Raw genomic sequence first — 20,502 nt, forward strand, 5'->3', positions numbered from 1 at the left:
AAAGCAGATAAACCAACGTAAATAAATGTCCTCTATCTATCAAATTAAAACGATAGAAATAGATTTAGTGACAAGATAAGATAATAAGATAATAATAGATTTAGTCAGTTCTGAGTGCTATAAAATATAAATAAATAAATAAATAAATCAGTGTGGCCAGCAGGGGTCGTATAAACATTGTTTATTAAGAATTATTCAGAGAATTTATATGTTACTCATTTTGTAAATGTGTTTTCTTTTCCTAAACAAACTCAGAACTTAAAATAATAAAAACAACTCATGCTGAATTGTAGAGTAAAAATTAATTTGTAGAATAAAAACCTTTAATTTTCTAATCTGGTCATTAACTTTTGGTCAGCACTAAGGATATATGTTTGTCTGTCTGTTTGTTTGTCTATCTGTTTGTTTGTTTGTTTGTTTGTTTGTTATGTTGTTTGTGTTGTTGTATATTTTATTATTGAAATAATTATTATTGAAATGTCTGTTAATTGTTTCATTTGTTTATTATTTTATTTATTTGTTTTTTTTATTATTATTATTCTTATCTTGTCACTAAATTAAAGTGTTCAGGAGGGGGCAATGTAAAATAATCTTTACTTTCTAAAATACTTCAACACACACACACACACACACACACACACACACACACACACACACACACACACACACACAATTAACAAACATCTACAACCATTATATCTTCTTCAACAGTAATTTTCACACATAATTCTCCTGCATGTACCCAATATTTGTCTGTCTTTCATACAGTGGGCCATATGCATCATTTGGGGAATATACTTATCTTCACTCTGAGTTCGACCCCTGGGATTCATGTTTCCTGACTGAGCAGATACACAGATCACCTGTAAGCTTTAGGGCATTGATCCTTCCATACACTTGTCTATCCATCCATATAATCAAATAACCAGTTACATTTTGCATCATTTAATTTTTTTTTTCTTGCATGAATGTGGTATCTTTTTGAGGTATCGTATAGATATCATGATAGATCGAGATTTAGATAGAATTAATCAATGATAAAACATTGAAACATTCAAATAAAAAAAATCAATGTGTTTCTGTGTTTTCTAAGTGCTTTAGGTGGTCCAGAATAGTGACCCCACCATACAGGAGTCAGAACCTTTTCATTGCTTAACTCATAGTTATGTACAGAGTAGTGTGATTTTTTTTTTTTCTCAGTGGATCGAAATGTGGCATAAATAAATTTATACACACACACACACACACACACACACACACACACACACACACACACACACACACACATATATATATATATATATATATATATATATATATATATATATATATATATATATTTGTATTATATTATATTGCTTAACTCATACAGTAGTTACTGTATGTACAGAGTAGTTTGAATTTTTGTTTTCTCAGTGGAACAAAATGTAATTTTAATTGTAAATTTAATTTAAATTTATGTATTTGTTTGTTTGTTTTTGTTTAATTAATTAATTTGTGGGACTATAACACTTTAAAAAAAAAAAAGACACAATTTTTTATTTATGAACCTTCGAACATATGGTCCAGATGTCTTTTAATTTCAAAAGCATTCAGACATTAAATTCCATTCAAACAAAATTAAATGAAATTAAAATTACAATGTTGTCATTATTATTGAGCAATTTTATAATGTAATAACAAATAATGTATATCATTGACATTAATACATGCTTAGAACACATTGCATCATGGCCTTAAATTATCCAGTCATGTTAGTGGTTGTGCTATAATAACATCAATAGTTCAGTAGAGCTTTTTAAGCAGCTCGCAGTTCATATTGCTAAAAGTTTTCGCACTCTTTAGAGTGTAAAGCACTTCGCAGTTCATGTGGTTTTGTTTATCTGTAATTTTTGTTATATTAAACATTTCAAAAGGTGGGACTAGCACCTCATCCTCTTCAGGTTTCACAGAAAATTCGGATATGTTTGCACCAAAGCACGTGTTAATCTGAAAACAGGATTTAGTGCCAAATATTTTGTTCATGGTTTTATTACCTGAAGTCGATGCAAACCTGCCAAATCGCATTGTAGCATTAATCTTGGGTCTCTTAAAACTAACATGGGTTCTACGGAAAACATTAACACAGTTCTCCACTTTATACATTTGTACAGCACGTGTTAGCAAGAAATGAAAGGCTGTGTAGTTAAATGTTTTGGGGTAATAGTTTTTTCCTGAACTGACAGCATCATTGAATTTTGAGTGGAATCCCCATGGATCGGTGTAGACCTTTATTATTCTTGTAATATGATCATTAATGTCTGGGTATTTATTCCAAATTTTTTTAAAGTCTTCATTTGTATTTAACTCATTCTTTAGGACCTTGTTTATCAGTTTGTCGGTTTCTTCAGTGCAGTCTATAAATTGGTCATCAACAGAATCCGATGCCATGTCCAGTTTAAGAGCAGAGGTTTTTTTCTATAAAATTAGAGGAGGGAAATCATTATAAGAAAATTACTGGTAAGAAAATGTCTACTCAGTGCAGAACTTGAAAGAGAAACCCACCCGGTTGGACAAAACTGCTCCAGTGTTGATGATGACGATGATAACGAGGATGAAAACAGCTTGCTTCATTGCTAATCTGAAATAAAACGCATATATAAAGAATATATACAAATTGTATACAAATGACTATTCTATAAATGAGTGAGACATCAACTGAATTGATCAGTGTGGAGATTATTGAGTAGTCCTAGTGCATTTTTTGTATATCTTTCTCACACAGAAAAAAGAAGGCATGTCTCTGTTCTTTACGTAAACTCCAAACCTGTGAAACATCTCCACTACAGTCTGAATAATGCTTAGGTTTGTGCTTGCATCTGAGTTGTGAAAACCATTTTGCGAAAGTTTGGTATGAACAATTCCTCAATGCGCACGCAACTCAACTGCCTGAAGAGAAAAAGATTTCTGCCTTTCTTTCTGATAACACAATGCATCATATCAATATGAAAAATCTTGAAAACTTCAGAAACAATCTCACATGGTTTGATAACACATTTTCTAGCTTGAATTATTCCAGTAGCATAGTGAATATCCATTCATTCATTCATTAATTTTCTACCGCTTATCCGAACTACCTCGGGTCACGGGGAGCCTGTACCTATCTCAGGCGTCAGCATAGTGAATAATGTAATGGAAGTAATATAACATTTCCAGTACGATCATAATACTCACAGATCTGATGAGCTCAAGGCTTCTTAAATATATAACGAGGAGGTGCTCAAACCAAGTGTGTCAGACCTTAAACTCATCACTATTTATACTCAACTACTTCCCTTTTTAATTACCATAAATGGAGTGCATTTGTGCATTTTTCAAAGAAAGACAGAAAGAAAGAGAGAAAGACAAAAGTGATGATTTACAAACCTGAATTATTTCAATTGGATTAAGGTAAATAATACAAATACATGCAAATGGTTTTAACTGAATATTGTTTTCTTCAAGAGCAAGTTTGACTGCCAAAATTTCCCAATCACAGATGTTGTAGTTTTGCTGTTCTTGGGGTCACCTTGCAGGAGAAAACAAGCCACAGGGTCCATCTTCCTCCCAAAGCACAGCCATAACCCCTGTTGCTGAGGCATTTACCACTATAATAATGTAGGACCTGGCAGGGACATAGTATAGGCTATGATGAACATGTGTATATGTAGTTCTGTAAGAAACTACAGGAGAACATTACAGCATTTGTGTGTGTGTGTGTGTGTGTGTGTGTGTGTGTGTGTGTGTGTGTGTGTGTGTGTGTGTGTGTGTGTGTGTGAGTGAGTGAGTGAATCCACTTTCCAATTTTGTAAAGGATAATTTCTTCAATTCAAGTAGTTTTCCAAAAGAATTTTGAAAAGAAAAAACAAAATCAATATTTTTTTGGCCATAACATAAAAAATTCTGTGAAATCCTGAAGGAACTGACTAGTAAGAGGCATAGACTATTCTAGATTAATGCATAAAGATGTACAGCATTGATACTGTATATTTTCTCAGCTACAGTATGTTCAATGCCACATTGGCAAAATGTTTGACTCAAAAAATCAAAAATAGTATGAAAGAAACTTAATAAGAAATCATGTCAGAGTGCAAAGTGTGTGTGTGTGTGTGTGTGTGTGTGTGTGTGTGTGTGTGTGTGTGTGTGTGTGTGTGTGTGTGTGTGTGTGTGTGTGTGTGTGTCTTGCCAATTTTTTTAGAGTACACAAATAAGCACATAAACTTCACACTATACTCTGCAAATTGAAAAAAAAAGGCTGCAAAATCAGACATTAGTGTTATTTGTTAATAAAACAGCACTCAGATATATTTACTTGTTTACTTAATATTAGTTACTTATATTTAATTAAATCTTCAGAGCTTGTATTGGACTGTAGACTTTAGATACAGATACTTATATCTGGTGCTTCTAGTGTGAGAAAGTCTATTTTACTTCAATGTGGTTGTTATTTAATATTGCTGCCTTTTTGTCACAGTTTGAAACTATGTGTTTGAACCAACACAATTTACACTGAATATTTAATACAGTAGAACTACACAATCTACTCAATCACTCACTCAAGCACTCTTTGACCCATAGTAGATTTTTAACCTTCATGTAAAGCTTTAACAGATTATCTTACTGTATGAGACAAAAAGCAAAAATAAAGCATAACTTTGGAAAAAAAAACAACAACTCTAAAATCCTGGAGGATTTATCAGTAAGAAAAAGCCTAGAACTCATAATACATAAAGTAATTATATATTCTGCTCACTAGCATTTGTTTAAACGTCACATCCACAAACTTACATTGACTCTTTGTCTTTATGTCAGTTTGACTTATGATCTTTGAGCTGATAAAAAGAAACATTTCACAAATTTGGATTTCCAAAGTTATTCTTTACTTATGCTTTTTATCTTGTAAGATCTACTACTGAAGTTTTAAGTTGATTTTTTTTTAGTTTGAGCTGAAAAGATGGTGTCAAAATTTTGTCTCATTTTTTAGGTGTGAAAACTGAAAAAAGCACTTGCATGTGTGCAAGTTTGTGTGTGTGAATTTGTGTCTGTGTGCTTGTGTGTGTGTGTGTGTGTGTGTGTGTGTGTGTGTGTGTGTGTGTGTGTGTGTGTGTGTGTGTGTGTGTGTGTGCGTGCGTGCGTGTGTACGTGTGTGTGTCAACAGACACAAGAGAAGTCAATGGTGTGTCTGTATGTGTGAACATTGTGTCTACTCAGAGCTGCGAGGAGCTGAACACAAACACAAGAGAAGTCAATGGTGTGTCAACAGAATCACTATTTATTATCACAGTGCAATAAATAGTGCAATAAATTAGGCAGCCACAAAGGGGTGAAAGCTCAAAACCATCAATGAAAGGTGACTTTGTCCTTTTTGGCAGCTATGTTGAAGGCCGATTTCCAATGAGGTGTCTACTGGCAGGGCTGGACCCAGGAGACTGTCAGCGTGCAGTAGGTTCAGGGAGGCTTCCTCTTCTTCCTCAGTGATTTCCCTGTGTGGGAGAGCAGAGAACATGCATTGTATTCTGATGCCTAAGGTCCCTTACCTCTGTGGAAGTGCTGCACCATGTGGTCTCCTGCTGTCCAGGAAGGGGAGGCTGAAATCTGGGTTTTGGAGAACTAGGCTCCCTGTGAGGGCTTTTTTCCAGCTGTTGGAAGGTCTTTTCCGTCTTCTCCATCAATTGCACCCGGTTTTCCTTTTTTGTGAGGTCTGAGATGGGGTAAACTATAGAAGAGAAGTTAGGCACAAATCTTATGTAGTATCCTGCCAGCCCTAAAAAGGCATGTGTCTGCTTTTTGGTTAGCCTTTGGAAGTCATTACATAGGTGCAGGCTTCCATTGGGCTTAGGCACAATCAGGATGGGGCTTGACCTGGGGCTGGCAGACTGCTTGATGATGACTTTCTCTAACATTTAGCCTTTCTCTGCTTCTATGGCCAGATGGCAGGTTTGGGGGACCCGGTATGTCCACTGCTTTACCACCACCTTAGTGGAGGTCTTGATCTTGTGGTGGATGATATGGGCTAGGCCTGGAGAAGAGGAGAACACATCTGCATATTGATCCACTAACTCCATTAAGTCTTGCTTCTGGGTCGGATTAAGACTGGGCCCTGCTGGACCATGGTACACTCTCAGGGATCTGTGGGGAACACACATACTGTATAGCAGCCACAGGTTCCAATCATTTGTTGAGCAAATTTATGTGTTAAAGCTCTTTATTTGCATGCTCACCCGACTTTTGCAGGTGATTGACTGTACCCACCCTCTCGAAGACTATGTTGTTAATAAAAATGTTAAATTATAAAGTGTAAAATTAATTCAGCCACAAGTAACTAGAAGCCTCTTTCCTATTTGGCAAGTGGTCAAAAGCCTGGCTGAGGAGCTCTATAACATTATGGTAAGTGTCATAGCCCTATGTCAGCCCTGTGCTTTACTTTTGCTTCATGGTGTGACAGTGCACCTTCAACAGCACCCAATTCAAGGTGTAATTTTACAAATTGTGATTTAATATGGCACAGTTCATTAATCGAAGGATAGTGGCAAAAGTGGCCGCAACAAAGATTGTGCCTATGTTGGTTCGCTTGGGCATTTCCGGATGCAAGATGACGTAGGCACTAGAGGCGCTTAAAAGAGCCATGGCAGAGATAACAGGGAGCGATCAAGTTCACCGGAAGTGCACCGGAAGCCGAGTTATTGTGTGTTGCGGCGGCGAATGGCGGCGAATTCATGGGGTATGGAGTATGTCGCTGTTCCTGTAATGCAGATTAACACAAACGGAGGATTGGGAGCTGCTCTTTACTTCGGAAAGCTGGTGGAGGTGTGAGTACGGGAAACTCTTAAACGAGCGCTACTAAACTGTCTTTGACTTTGCTTAACACCGGAAGCAATGGCTGAACTAGTGATGAACTGGCGACTGTGACTTTCCCCTACTCCTAATTGTACAATCTTTCCAGACTACTTGAACTATTTGAACTGTGCTGAAGGGTTGTGACATGAATAATTTTGCTGTTGATGATAATGATGTTGTTTATACTGATGGTTATTGCTAAATAATCGTGTTTTGTGGTGTGATTGAATTGGTGCACTGTTATTACTGAATACACTGGAAATTATGGTGAAAAGTTTTTCTTCAGTATTTGGTTTGCTCTTCAAAGTTTTGGGATATATGTGATGTTCATACATTAAGGTACATGTGTCCTTTGTTCACTCTCCTTCTGACTGGACTAACAAATCCTTACTATAATTGACAGAGTACTTATCTCTGCCTGGCACCCCAGCATAAAACGTTACGAGGGAAAGTGTTACATAAAAATGGCACCCCAGATGGGACCCAATGAAGAGTAAACGTGTGCTTTGGAGAAATACCACTTACTTCACCGTAGAGGAACCAACAACAAATAAAATGGAAGTCCCTTCAATGGAATCTGTTATGACTGTTAATGAAGATAAAATTCCTCCTGTTCTACATACAGGGGCAACAAGTTCCACCGCACCCACACATTATTCCTTATTGGATATGGAGTTGACGGATGATGCGTCAGACCATACGCCATGAATTTCATCAGCTTTTGAACTGGCGATTAAAACATCATCACACTGAGGTTCTGAAGGATTTTCATAGTGTGTTGACTCCTATAGGGGCGTCAGTGGATTTTATTCAAACAAATGTACAACAGTGCCTACAACAAGTGGAAACCTTAATCCAGGAAACGGGCTCTAAAGGCCCCTTACAGACTGAGCTTCATCAGTGCACTCAGCGTGTAGACCAGCTGGCTTTAGATATGCAGAAAGTTAAGCTGTTATCCAGTACCGCCATGGCCAGCGTCTCAGTTCAGACTATAACATCTCCTCCTTTCAATGGAACAGACTCTCCAGTCGTGTCCTCCCGGCTGCAACGTATTCATCCTGTCCTACAAAATATTCAGACTCCCAATGACTCCTTGAGAAGTAAAAATCTGGGTTCGAATCCAATTAAAATTCAATTTCCCTGTTTTGGATGTGTAGAAGATAATCCAGATCCTGTATTCTTCCTGGAAAAATATCAAGATTTTTTGCCAGTATATCCCTCTCAAGGCAGGCATTGCTGATTTGCAACAGTTAAAAACTAACTACCTTATTACTCCAGATACATATTTTATGAGTTTTTTTACTCAGAAGTACCACTGCAGGTCTTGCTTGTCCATTAGCAACAAACAGTTTCCCACTTGCGAACCAGATGGCAGTGTAGTCTCCCTCCCAACATGTCTGTTTCCATGGGTTCCCTGAAACTGATTTTCTTGGCATCAATTTCGTGTAAGTATCACTATCAACCTCCATTAATTTGAAACTAAAACTGCATAAGAAGAATCATAAGTGTATATAGACACAGTAAATGCCAATTAGTAGATTTTATCTCTTCTGGATTTTTCCCCTGGTGCAGCTCTATTTCAACGTAGCAGATTTGCAACGTTTGGCCAGATAGGTACCACTGGATACCACATGCTTTTTCTACTAGTTTGCCTATATTTTGAGCAACAGTTTATACTAGGGTTATTTTCCTATCACCAGTGTTTACATATTACTTTGAGGTGTCACTGAGGGTATATCATATGGAAAATTTTAAAATTTGGAGTGAAGTTACAAACAATCAGAGGCAGATTTGATCAAAAGCAATGGGAGGGGTTTCAGCAAATTTGATGACAATACCATGTTCATTTGACTGTGCAGTGAGGAAAACTGATGTAGCCTAAATCCCATGGCACTTTTATTAGTACAGATCATTGTGTAAAAGCATTTTTTGGCAAACTACCTTACAGAATACTCTCTATGCAGGATTTGCAGTGTGTTATGGCAGGCAGACGAAAGTTTTACTCAGCCAGGGAAGTCATTGAGTACATTTGCCTTCCTGATGGTGCTTTATCTGACACAGAATCCATTCCAGACGATAAAATTGCTGATCCAGATTTTGAGGAATCTCCTGAAGCATACGAGTCTGACTCCAGCTTTGATGATGATAAGCCACTGGCAGCAATACCAAAAGCTAATCTCAACCACCTTGATGTTGAAATACATAACATACATGCAGACAGTGTCACTGAGGTCCCAGATGACAATGAACCTCAGCCAGGCCCAGCTCCAGTCAACAAAGAGTTTTCTTGGAGGCAAAGGAAACCCCCAGCAGCTGACATAGACTCTTCATTCCGAGGACCTGCATTCTCACCTCCCCCAGACGAAATACAAAGTCCAAAGTGGTATTTTGATCAGTTCATGGACAAATCTGTGTTTGAACATATTTCTAACCAATCTAACTTGTATGCAGTTATGAAGAATGGCCCAGAACTGAAAACAACCCCTTCTGAAATAGAGCAATTCATTGGTTTACACATCTTGATGACCGTAGTACGTATGCCATCGTACCGCATGTACTGGCAGACGGCAACCCGCTATGACCCAATTGCGACAGTCATGGGACGTAAGCGATTTGATAATCTGCGTACATACATCCACATGAACGACAATACCATTGTGAAGCAAAAGGGTGAGCCTGGATACGATCCATTATTCAAGGTGCGTCCGGTTCTTGAGAAAGTCCATGCCAACTGTTTGAAGGTTGAACCAGAAGAAAACCACTCCATTGATGAGCAGATGATCCCCTTCAAAGGAAAGATTGGAATGAAACAGTATATCAAGAACAAGCCGCATAAATGGGGAATCAAGGTCTTTACTCGTGCAGGTGTCACTGGACTAGTCTATGACTTTGAAGTATACACTGGAAAAGGGACCGTGAACAATGAGCGTGGACTTGGTGTTGCCGGTGAAGTTGTGCTTTGTCTTGTATCAGAAGTTCCAAAAGGACTAAACTACAAGTGCTTCTTCGACAACCGGTTCACTTCCCCTGAACTCATTGTATAACTGAAGAAAATGGGAATTCTAACAGTTGCTACCATCAATCGTAACCGTCTCCGTGGATGTACCCTCAAGAGTGACAAGGAACTCTCAAAGGCCGGGCGTGGTGCGTATGAAGTGAAATACGAAAAGACTAGTGGGATGTCCATAGTGAAGTGGTATGATAACAAGGCAGTGTTGCTGGCATCATCCTTCATTGGCCCTGAACCTGTTGAGAGATGCAGAAGGTGGTCGAAAGAGAAGAAGGTATATGCGGAAGTTCACAGACCCCACATTGTCAAGGTGTACAACCACAACATGGGAGGAGTAGACTTAGCAGACATGTTTGCAGCTCTCTATCGAATTGACATCCGCCCACATCGTTGGTATCTGCGCATCTTGTACTACTTGATTGACCTATCACTGGTCAATGGTTGGATCCTCTATCGCAGTCATCTCACCCAGAAGCAGGAGAAGAAGTATATGCCACTTCTTGACTTCCGTGTTCAAGTTGCAGATGCCCTCATCAAGGTTGGCAAACAGGCTGACTTGAACAGTAGGAAAAGAGGATGACCGTCATTGGAAGATTATCCAACGTCCCGTCAAGCTGCCCCACCTCCACTTCAGAGGATATCTGCACCATCAGCTGATGTCAGATTAGACCGATGCGATCATTTCCCCATCCATGCTGAGAAACATGGACGATGCAGACTGTGCAAGAATGGCTACACGCAAATGGCCTGCCTGAAGTGCAAAGTACTTCTGTGCTTTACAAAAGACAAAAACTGTTTCTTGGAGTACCACATGACAAAGTGACTTGGAAACACGCCCTACTCAATGAGGATTTGGATTTGGATCCCATATTGTTTTTGTTGTTGTTCTGTGACTGAAAAGCACTTTGTTACATTGTTTGAAAAGTTGTATATAAAAAGTTATTGTTCATATCATATTCAGTCGTTAGTGTCTAATTGCCACACTGGGGCAATGTCGCAAATCTGAACCATCCCAGAACGCCTTGCATGTGAAGGTCTCTCTAAAAAAAAAGTCAGGATTCTATTGTACTACCCCATATGATAATTTTCCCCAAATATCAGATTTTTCCTGTTACTAAAACTTAATTTGAGCCTGAGAGGGATATCCGCTTTCTGAAGATGAGTTGCTCTCTACTTTGAGAAATGTACTACATGGTACAGCTAGAGATTGGTTGGATGTGGCTCGTTTAGAAACTATCACTTGGGTGGACTTTGAGCACAAATTTTTAGACGCCTTTTTATCGGAGGATTATGAGGATGAGCTGGCAGAAAGGGTGTGAACAAGTGTTCAGAAAGAAGGTGAAAGTATCCGTGATTTCACTTATATGTACCGAGCCCTCTGTAAACGCTGGAAGCCGGAAATTGAAGAAAATGAGGTGATTAAAATGATTTTAAAGAACATTAATCCTCAGTTCGCTAGCCAGCTTCGAAGTAGATGGCTTAGTACATTTGGGACAACAGTTGGAAAAGGACAGAGAAAATCAACAACTATATGAACAAAGAAACCAACTATATCAAGGCTTCAGAGGGGGAACAACGAGTGCTTCCATTCCTGTAAAAAATCCTGTTTCTTTGCCGGTAACACCAAATCAACCTAAAGTTCCATCTTACTTTTGCGGCGTTGTAAGGGTTCCCATCCGCCTTCTCTGTGTCCTCAAGAAGGTAATGGAAAACAGAAGAACAAAAAGTATATGCCACCTTCCTCTTCATTACAACATTCGACCTTAAATTCAAAAGGACCTACGGTCAGTTTTTCCACTAAACCCTTTCTTACAACACTTCTCCAACAATTAAGTGTACCAGTTACTATTGGCGGTTGGAATGGGAATGCATTAGTAGATACTGGCTCTTCTTACACCTTGATTAATGAGAATTTGTGGTTGAGTCTGTGTAATCGCAATCAAGAATTAAAACCATGGACTGCTGGGCCTATTTATTTGGCAGATGGAGGAGCTCGTAAACCGCTTGGGTGGAGTGAAATAAAGATAACCTTGCATACTTCTACTATCACTTTACCCGTAACGGTATTAGCACCTGAAATGCTTGCTTTCCCTGCTGTGTTAGGATTGGATTATCTGTTTTTCAGTGGTCTTCAACTGGATGTTCAGAATAAGGCTTATTGGTTCCACTCTGATGAAAAATATTATTTCCAGAAGGAAAGTGTTCATTTTTCGGAGGGGAATGCTCCATCAGCTGTGGTCTTATTTCTGCTCTTGCCCCATGTGCTATGGGTGATGAACCGGATTTTCTGCAGGCTGCTTGTCAAAACATCTGTTTAGATGAGGAAGGTAGAAGATGTCTTCTAACTCAACTTAAACAGAATGCTGATGTCTGTACTAATGGTTTGGGACAAACCAATGTTCTAACGCATAAGATTTATCTTACACAAGAATTGCCCATCAAACAAAAACCCTACAGGGTTTCTCCTGCTAAATTGCAAAAAGTGCAAAAGGAACTCATTGAGCAAATGCTGGCTGCGGACATTATAGAGCCTTCTTCTTCTGCCTGGGCTTCGCCAGTAGTCTTAATTCCTAAGAAGACAGCTGGTTTTCGGTTTTGTGTGGACTACCGAAAGCTTAATGCTGTAACTCACTCTGATGCATATCCTATCCCTACAGTTCATGAGATCCTGGAATCTTTAAATGGAGCCACAGTGTTTTCCACTTTGGATCTAATTGGCAGGTCCAGATGGACAAAGAAAGCCAAGACTGCTTTCATTTGTAAACAAGGGCTTTTCCATTTTAAGGTCATGGCGTTTGGCCTTAAAAATGCTCCATCCACCTTCCAACGACTCATGGAGAGAGTCTTGGGAGAATTGAATGCGAAAAGCTGCTTTGTTTACTTAGATGATATAATCATCTATTCTTCATCATGGCAACAGCATTTTCAGGATATTCAAGCAGTTCTGAATAAATTGCGAGAAGCCAATCTCACTGTAAATATGAAGAAAACCCATTTCTTCAGTACTTCTTTGAAGTTTCTTGGCCATGTGGTGTCAGCCGAGGGAATTGGAGTAGATCCTGGAAAAACAAAAGACTTTCCAGTGCCAAGAAATATTAAGGAAGTTCAGAGATTTTTTAGGGATGGCTGGGTGGTACCACCGATTTGTGCCCCATTTCTCCCAATTGGCTGAGCCTCTGAATGCCTTGAAAAGAAAGGGTGCCAAATTCAAATGGACTGTTCAGTGTCAGTCTTCATTTGAAGAGTTGAAACAACTTCTCACAACGCCCCTGTACTCGGACACCCCAATTTCAACCTGCCTTTTGTGGTATATACAGATGCAAGTGAGGTGGGGTTGGGAGCTGTCCTTGTACAACAAACAGGATTGGGAATGGAAGAAGTTTTGGCTTTCGCTAGCCGCACTCTAAATCCAGCCGAGAGAAATTAATCTACTACTGAGCAAGACTGCTTGGCAGTAGTATGGGCCTTGGAAAAATGGAGGTATTATCTGGAGGGTAGATTTTTTACGGTGGTTACCGACCATTCCTCCAATACCCGACTTATACGATGGGCCTTGCGACTTCAGGAATTTACTGTGGAGTACAGGAAAGGAAAGTACAATACTGTTCCTGATGCACTATCCAGAGCACCAGTGGATGATTCCTGTAATCCTGTCTTCACTTGTTCCACTCTGGTATCTGAAATTCGAGAATCACAAAATGAGTTGCCCTTTACTGATCATCTAATGTGGAAATCTCAGCAAGAGGATTCAGAGATCAAGACTTACTATCAGAAGATAGTAGACTCGGGGGAATATATCATTAATCCATCGACCACCTGGAGGACAAAGTCTTCAGAGTTATGCAGACTGCTCATAAAACTCTCTATCAGGTGTATGTCCCAAAGAATCTTCGACAAGCATTCCTTCAAGCTTTCCACGAAGATCCTTTGGCTGGGCACTTTGCACGGTTTAAGACCACCAAGAGAGTACAAGCTTTGGCTTATTGGCCGACTCTCAGTCATGATGTTAAAGAGTTTATACAACATTGTCAGATCTGTCAGCGTTACAAACCGGAGAATCGGCAACCAGCTGGAAAACTGCAACAAACCATAGTTAAACGACCATGGGAGATGTTAGGAGTGGATCTAATGGGTCCTTTTCCACGTAGCTCCTCAGGTAATGTATATCTGTTAGTCTTTGTGGACTACTATTCACGGTGGGTTGAATTATTTGGATTAAAAAAAGCCACAGCTGAGACCATCTCTAAGGTAATGATCAGTGAAGTGTTCACCAGGTGGGGTGTTCCAAATTATGTTCTTTCAGATCGTGGTCCACAATTTGTTTCTTCAGTGTTACAAGAAGTTTGTCAGGAATGGGGTGTTATTCAGAGATTGACCACAGCATATCACCTTCAGACAAATCTAACAGAGAGGATTAATAGAACACTCAAGACCATGATGGCGTCCTATGTGGAGGAGCAACACAAACAGTGGGACAAACATCTGACAGAGTTCCGATTTGCTCTAAATTCGGCTGTGCATGAGTCCACTGGGATAACTCCTGCAGAAGTAAATCTTGGTCGCCCACTCAGAGGGCCCATGGAAGTGCTGTTGTATCCTAGAGATATTTCCCCTGATGACCTGTGTTATGACAAAACATCTAAATTAAAGCAAATGAGGGCATATGTGGAACAAAAGCTTAAGACAGCACGTCAAAGACAAAAAAGAAATTATGATAAGCATTGAAGAGATGTACAATATGGGAACAAAGATAGAGTCTGGTTGCATTCCAATCCCTACTCAAAAGCAGAGAAGGCATTCTCAGCAAAATTGGCTCCTAGGTGGCAAGGGCCATATCGTGTGGTACAACAAGTGGGACCTCTCAATTATAAAATCGTATTGGAGAAAAAAGGAGAAGATCTAGGGGTGGCTCATGTGTCCAGACTTAAACCTTGTTATCCCTCTGCAGAGGAACTTGAACAGCAGCAGTGCCGGCAATTACTTGAACTCTTTAATGAAGAGAGTGAGACTGAGGAGTTTTTGGGATTTGAAGATACCACCGTAGAGAAAGAACTGAAAGAAAGAAAAAAGAAATGTTTGTGAATGTAGGAAGCAACCAATACGCCTCCCATTAAGGGTGGCTTTTCTGAAGGGGAAGGGAGTGTGACAGTGCACATTCAACAGCACCCAATTCAAGGTGTAATTTTACAAATTGTGATTTAATATGGCACAGTTCATATTAAATCAAAGAAAAGTTTGTGTTCTTCATTATTTGGTTAACTCTTCCAAGTTTTGGGATATATGTGATATTCATACATTAAGGTACATGTGTCCTTTGTTCACTCTCCTTCTGACTGGACTAACAAATCCTTACTATAATTGACAGAGTACTTATCTCTGTCTGGCACCCCGGCATAAAACGTTACGAGGGAAAGTGTTACAATGTGTCTCAAAGATCTTGTGATTTTTTTCTAAATTAAAATTTCAAAGGTATAAAATAAACAGAAAGAGTGTGTGTGTGTGTGTGTGTGTGTGTGTGTGTGTGTGTGTGTGTGTGTGTGTGTGTGTGTGTGTGTGTGTGTGAATCCACTTGCCAATTTTCTAGAGGACATTTTCCCCAGCAACATGAAGCATTTTTGGCCGCCGCATCAGAAACCACTCCTGGAGGAACTGACCAGTAAAAAACAAACATAGACTAACAGATTAATACGTAAAGAGGTGTACAAAATTTCTGGTTTACATTTACATTTACAGCATTTGGCAGATGCCCTTATCCAGAGCGATGTACATAAGTGCTTAAATCTCTAACGTTGAATACATTAATGCTGGTTCACTAGGTTACATACTTAAGATACCATGATAACATTTGTTCAAAGTTACAATGAAAAAGTGTCAAAGGTGAAAGGTTGTGGGGTTTTTGTTGTTGTTGTTGTTGTTGTTTTAAATGCAAAATATAAGGAAAGATGTGCTAGTTGAAGTGATTCCTGAATAAGTAGGTCTTCAACCGCCACTTGAAAATAACCAGTGACTCAGCTGTCCAGACCTCTAGGGGAAGTTCATTCCACCACCTTGGTGCCAGAACAGAGAAGAGTCTTCTAGTATACAGTACTTGCCTCTTATCCTGAGAGATGGTGGAACCAGTCAAGCAGTGCTGGTAGATCGGAGGGTGTGGGGTGCAGTGCGAGGAGTGATGAGGGCTTTGAGGTAATGTAAGAGGGAGCTGGTCCATTTTTGGCTTTGTAGGCCAGAATCAGTGTTTTGAATCTGATGCGTGCAGCTACTGGAAACCAGTGGAGGGATCGCAGCAGCGGGTGGTATGCGAGAACTTTGGCAGGTTGAAAACAAGCCAAGCAGCTGCATTTTGGATCATTTGCAGAGTATTGCATTCATAGGCAGACCTGCCAACAGTGTTTTGCAGTAATCCAGTCTAGAAATGACAAGAGACTGAACAAGTACCTGAGCAGCCTGTGTGGACAAAAATGGCCGAATCCTTCCAGTTTTTAGTCAGCACTAAGGATATATGTTTGTCTGTTTGTTTTGTTGTTTGTTTTGTTTGTATATTTTATTAGTGAAATAACTCAATCATTATGTCTGTTAATTGTTTCATTTGTTTATTATTTGATTTATTTGTTTTTTTTTATTTTTGTATTAGTATTATCTTGTCACTTAAAGTGTTCAGCAGGGGGCACTGTAACAATCTTTACTTTAAACACACACACACACACAGAATATGTAATATTACTAAACACTTATTTATTAAAATATTTCTCCTCAATATGAAGAGGTCTAAAAGTATGACATGACAGTAAACTAGTCAGAATGAGAGTGAAGTACAAGCTGAAATATTTAGTATACATTTTGCAGTCTCATTATCAGCTCCACACAAACATTGACATTGTTCTTTAATAAAAAACTAGTTTTACCCCCCTGAAGGAACTAGATTTACGCATTTGTAGGAACTAGTTTTACCCCCTGTAGGAACTAGTTTTAACCTCTGTAGGAATGCCCCTGATGACATCAACACGTTCCTGCTTGGGATTGAACCAGAGCCAGATTTTGGTCAAACCGAGTGTGTGTCTAACAGAGGAGGAAAAGACAACAGAAAACGTTTTAAATGTTGTTGGGTGAGTGAAGTAAAAACATTATTGATCATTGTGTGTGTGTGTGTGTGTGTGTGTGTGTGTGTGTGTGTGTGTGTGTGTGTGTGTGTATGTGTGTGTGTGTGTATGTGTGTGTGTGTGTGTGTGTGTGTGTGTGTGTGTGTGTGTGTGTGTGTGTGTGTGTGTGTGTTTGTGTGTGTGTGTGTGTGTGTGTGTGTGTGTGTGTGTGTGTGTGTGTGTGTGTGTGTTAACATTGCTGACATCAAAACATGCATGAACTGAATAATAACACAGTGTCTGTCAAGGTCAACTTAATACATTTTAATCTTTATATACATTCTCTGTTATTCTTTTTATTTACTTAGTCCATTATCATGGAACTCATCCATTCAGTGATTAATCAATTAACAAATATCTACAACCATTACATCTTCTTAAACAGGACTTTCCACACATAATTCTCCTGCATGTACCCAATATTTGTCTCTCTTTCATACTTCAGGATTCAATTCAAGTTTATTTGTACAGTATAGCGCTTTTTACAATAGACATTGTCTCAAAGTAGCTTTACAGAACACACCAGAACATAAATATAGAACAAAGGGTTAATTTAAAGAATAATAAAGATTAATAGAGTACAAAATTCAAGATTATTATTATTAGATATATATTTAGTTCACAATGTGTATGTATTTATCCCCAATGAGCAAGGATAAGGTGACTCAGGCAGCAGTAGCAAGGCAAAACTACCTTAAATTGGCAAAGGAAGAAACCTTGAGAGAAACCAGACTCAAAGGGGAACCCATCCTCTTATGGGTGACACTGGAGGGTGATTATAAATATTCAGTCAAACACATGTTGCGTTGGTGTAAAGATCACATGGAGTTCAGACCTCCTCTATAATATCACAGGGTCCAACTGGAGCTGGTAGATCTCTAGATGTCTCAGGATTCTCACAGAGTCAGCCTCATCTCAATGGAGGTCCAAAATTTTAATCGCACGGAAGACGATCGGAGCTGGTACAATATCTGGATGCCTCGGGATAGGTACAAAGAGAGAAGCAGTAGAGAGGGATTAACATATCTGCCGTTTATAAAAATGTGCAAGTCTGATGTAATAGTGCACAATATTATGGGATGTATTATGCGTATGCTTGACTAAAGAGATGAGTTTTTAATCTACATTTAAGCTGGGGAAGTGTGTCTGAGCCCCGAACACTATCAGGAAGACTATTCCGAAGTTTGGAAGTCCTGAGTTTTGTGATCTCAGAGAGCGTGAAGGATTGTAACATGTTAGAAGACTAGTTAGATACATGGGAGCTAAACCATTAAGCACCTTGTATGTAAGTAGCAGCAGTTTGTAATCAATTCTAAACTTAACAGGTAGTGTAGAGATGATAAAATCAGGGTTATATGGTCATACTTTCTTGTCCTAGTGAGAACTCCGGCAGCTGCATTTTGGACTAACTGTAGTCTATTTATTAAAGATGCAGGACAACCACCTAGTAATGCATTACAATAGTCCAGTCTAGAGGTCATGAATGCATGAACTAGCTTCTCAGCATCAGATACAGACAGGATGTTTCTCAGCTTGTCAATATTTCTAAAGTGGAAGAAGGCTGTTTTTGTAGTATGGGTGATATGATTTTCAAAAGACAAGTTGCTATCTAATATAACACCCAGGTCTTTCACTGTTGAGCTACTAGTAACAGTACATCCCTCTAAATGGAAGTTGAATTGTGAAAGTTCTGTTTACTGGTTTTTGGACCAATAAGTAATATTTCTGTCTTATTGGACAACAACATAAAATTACATCTCATCCAGTCTTTTAATCTCTCTAAGGCACTGAGTTAATTTGGACACTTTAGCTATTTCATCTGGTTTTGATGAGATATATAACTGTGTCATCAGCATAGCAGTGGGAATTAATCCCATGTCTTCTAATAATGTTCCCTAATGGAAGCATGTATATCCAAAAAAGCAGAGGTCCTAGAACTGATCCTTAAGGGACCCAATAATTAACTGGCAATTAACTGGAGGATTCACCATTTAACTCTACAAAATGATATTGATCAGACAGGTAGGATCTAAACCAACTTAAAGCCTGTCCATGAATACCTGTGTAATTTTGTAAGCGATCTAGGAGAATGTTGGTGTTGAATCTATGGTGTTGAATGCAGCAATAAGTTCAAGTAGAACATACAGTCGTTGTCCGAAGCTAAGAACAAGTCATTTGTAACTTTCACAAGTGCAGTCTGTGCTATGATGGGGCCTGAAACCTGACTGAAACTCTTCGAGGATATTGTTCTCCTGTAAGAAGGAGCTCAGTTGAACAGACACAACCTTTTCAAGTATTTTAGACATAAACGGCAGATGTGAAATAAGTCTGTAAGTCTGAAAGTTCATTGGGATCTAAATTAGGTTTTTTGATGAGTGGCCTAATAACTGCCAACTTGAAAGATTTAGGGATGTAACCCAAAAATAACGAGGAGTTAATAATATTAAGAAGAGGCTCACCAATGGTCTACTGAACAAGTTGTTGGTTTAGCTGTAGTAATGAGCTTATCTAACTCTTCCTATCCAAGACAGGAGTCAGAACCTTTTCATTGCTCAACTCATAATTATGTGCAGAGTAGTTTAAATTTTTGTTTTCTCAGTGGAACGAAATGTGGCATGCGCATACACACACACACACACACACACACACACACACACACACACACACACACACACACACACACACACACACACACACACACACACATACGAGGAGCTCTTTTCCAAAACGCTATAAATCCATTTTAATAGTTTTTATGAAAATGTTTTTTTTTTACCTAGACCCACACATTTTGTTTATATTCAATTTATCCTGTTAAACTGGTCTGTTGGCTCAGTCTGAACATGTTAAACAGTGATTGTTAAATGAAGCAACAATTTTGTTGAATATAAATTCAAAGTTTCTTTTTATTTTTTTCCAAAACGCTATAAATCCATCCTTTATTTTAAAAATGTTTTTTTTTTTTAATAAAAAGAGACATAAACCAACAAGAAAACATGCAACATATGACATCAGGGAAATAAAAATAAAATAAATAGTGTTATAAATAATTGTGGTTTTCTTTGTCCAGTCGGCGTTTTCTACCCCCATCAGTAGGTTTCACTAGCTCATCCAGGCCATCAAAATTGTTATTACAGTTAAAAACACTCATTTTGAAGACTGCGCGCAAACAAACATCTCTCGCGCTCACCGAATTCTGATTGGTCGAGAGGACATATAGCGTTTAGGCAAAAAACAGGTTTGGTGCTTATCGCGGTTTGGAAAGGAACTGCATCTTGCTGTACATTTTAAACAAGGAAATATAGCATTTTGGCATGAAACGTTGATGGAGCAGTATATAGGTTCACAACACAGCAAAATGACATGACAAACTCGGTTTTTTTATTTTGGCGTTTATCGCGTTTTGGAAAAGAGCTCTTCATACATACATACATACAGTACATACATACATAATTTAGGGGGCACGGTGGCTTAGTGGTTAGCACGTTCGCCTCACACCTC

General features: G+C 38.8%; 1 protein-coding gene across 3 annotated transcripts in view; it reads right to left on the reverse strand.

Annotated features, from left to right (window-relative positions):
- Positions 1-1,542: 1,542 nt before the first annotated feature.
- LOC113649544 (ecto-ADP-ribosyltransferase 5-like) overlaps positions 1,543-20,502 on the reverse strand; it is a 48,599-nt gene continuing 29,639 nt past the window's right edge. For 2 of the 3 annotated variants that reach the window (XM_047817317.1, XM_047817318.1), the window contains exon 3: positions 1,543-2,457. In XM_047817317.1, coding sequence (XP_047673273.1) covers positions 1,786-2,457 — 672 coding nt within the window. In that variant the 3' untranslated portion in view covers positions 1,543-1,785. Of the gene's footprint in view, positions 2,458-2,544; positions 2,621-3,213; positions 3,270-20,502 lie in introns of those variants that run through there. The other variant, XM_047817319.1, reaches the window with a different exon arrangement.

This window comes from Tachysurus fulvidraco, chromosome 8, assembly GCF_022655615.1.
Source record: "Tachysurus fulvidraco isolate hzauxx_2018 chromosome 8, HZAU_PFXX_2.0, whole genome shotgun sequence".
NCBI lineage: Eukaryota > Metazoa > Chordata > Actinopteri > Siluriformes > Bagridae > Tachysurus > Tachysurus fulvidraco.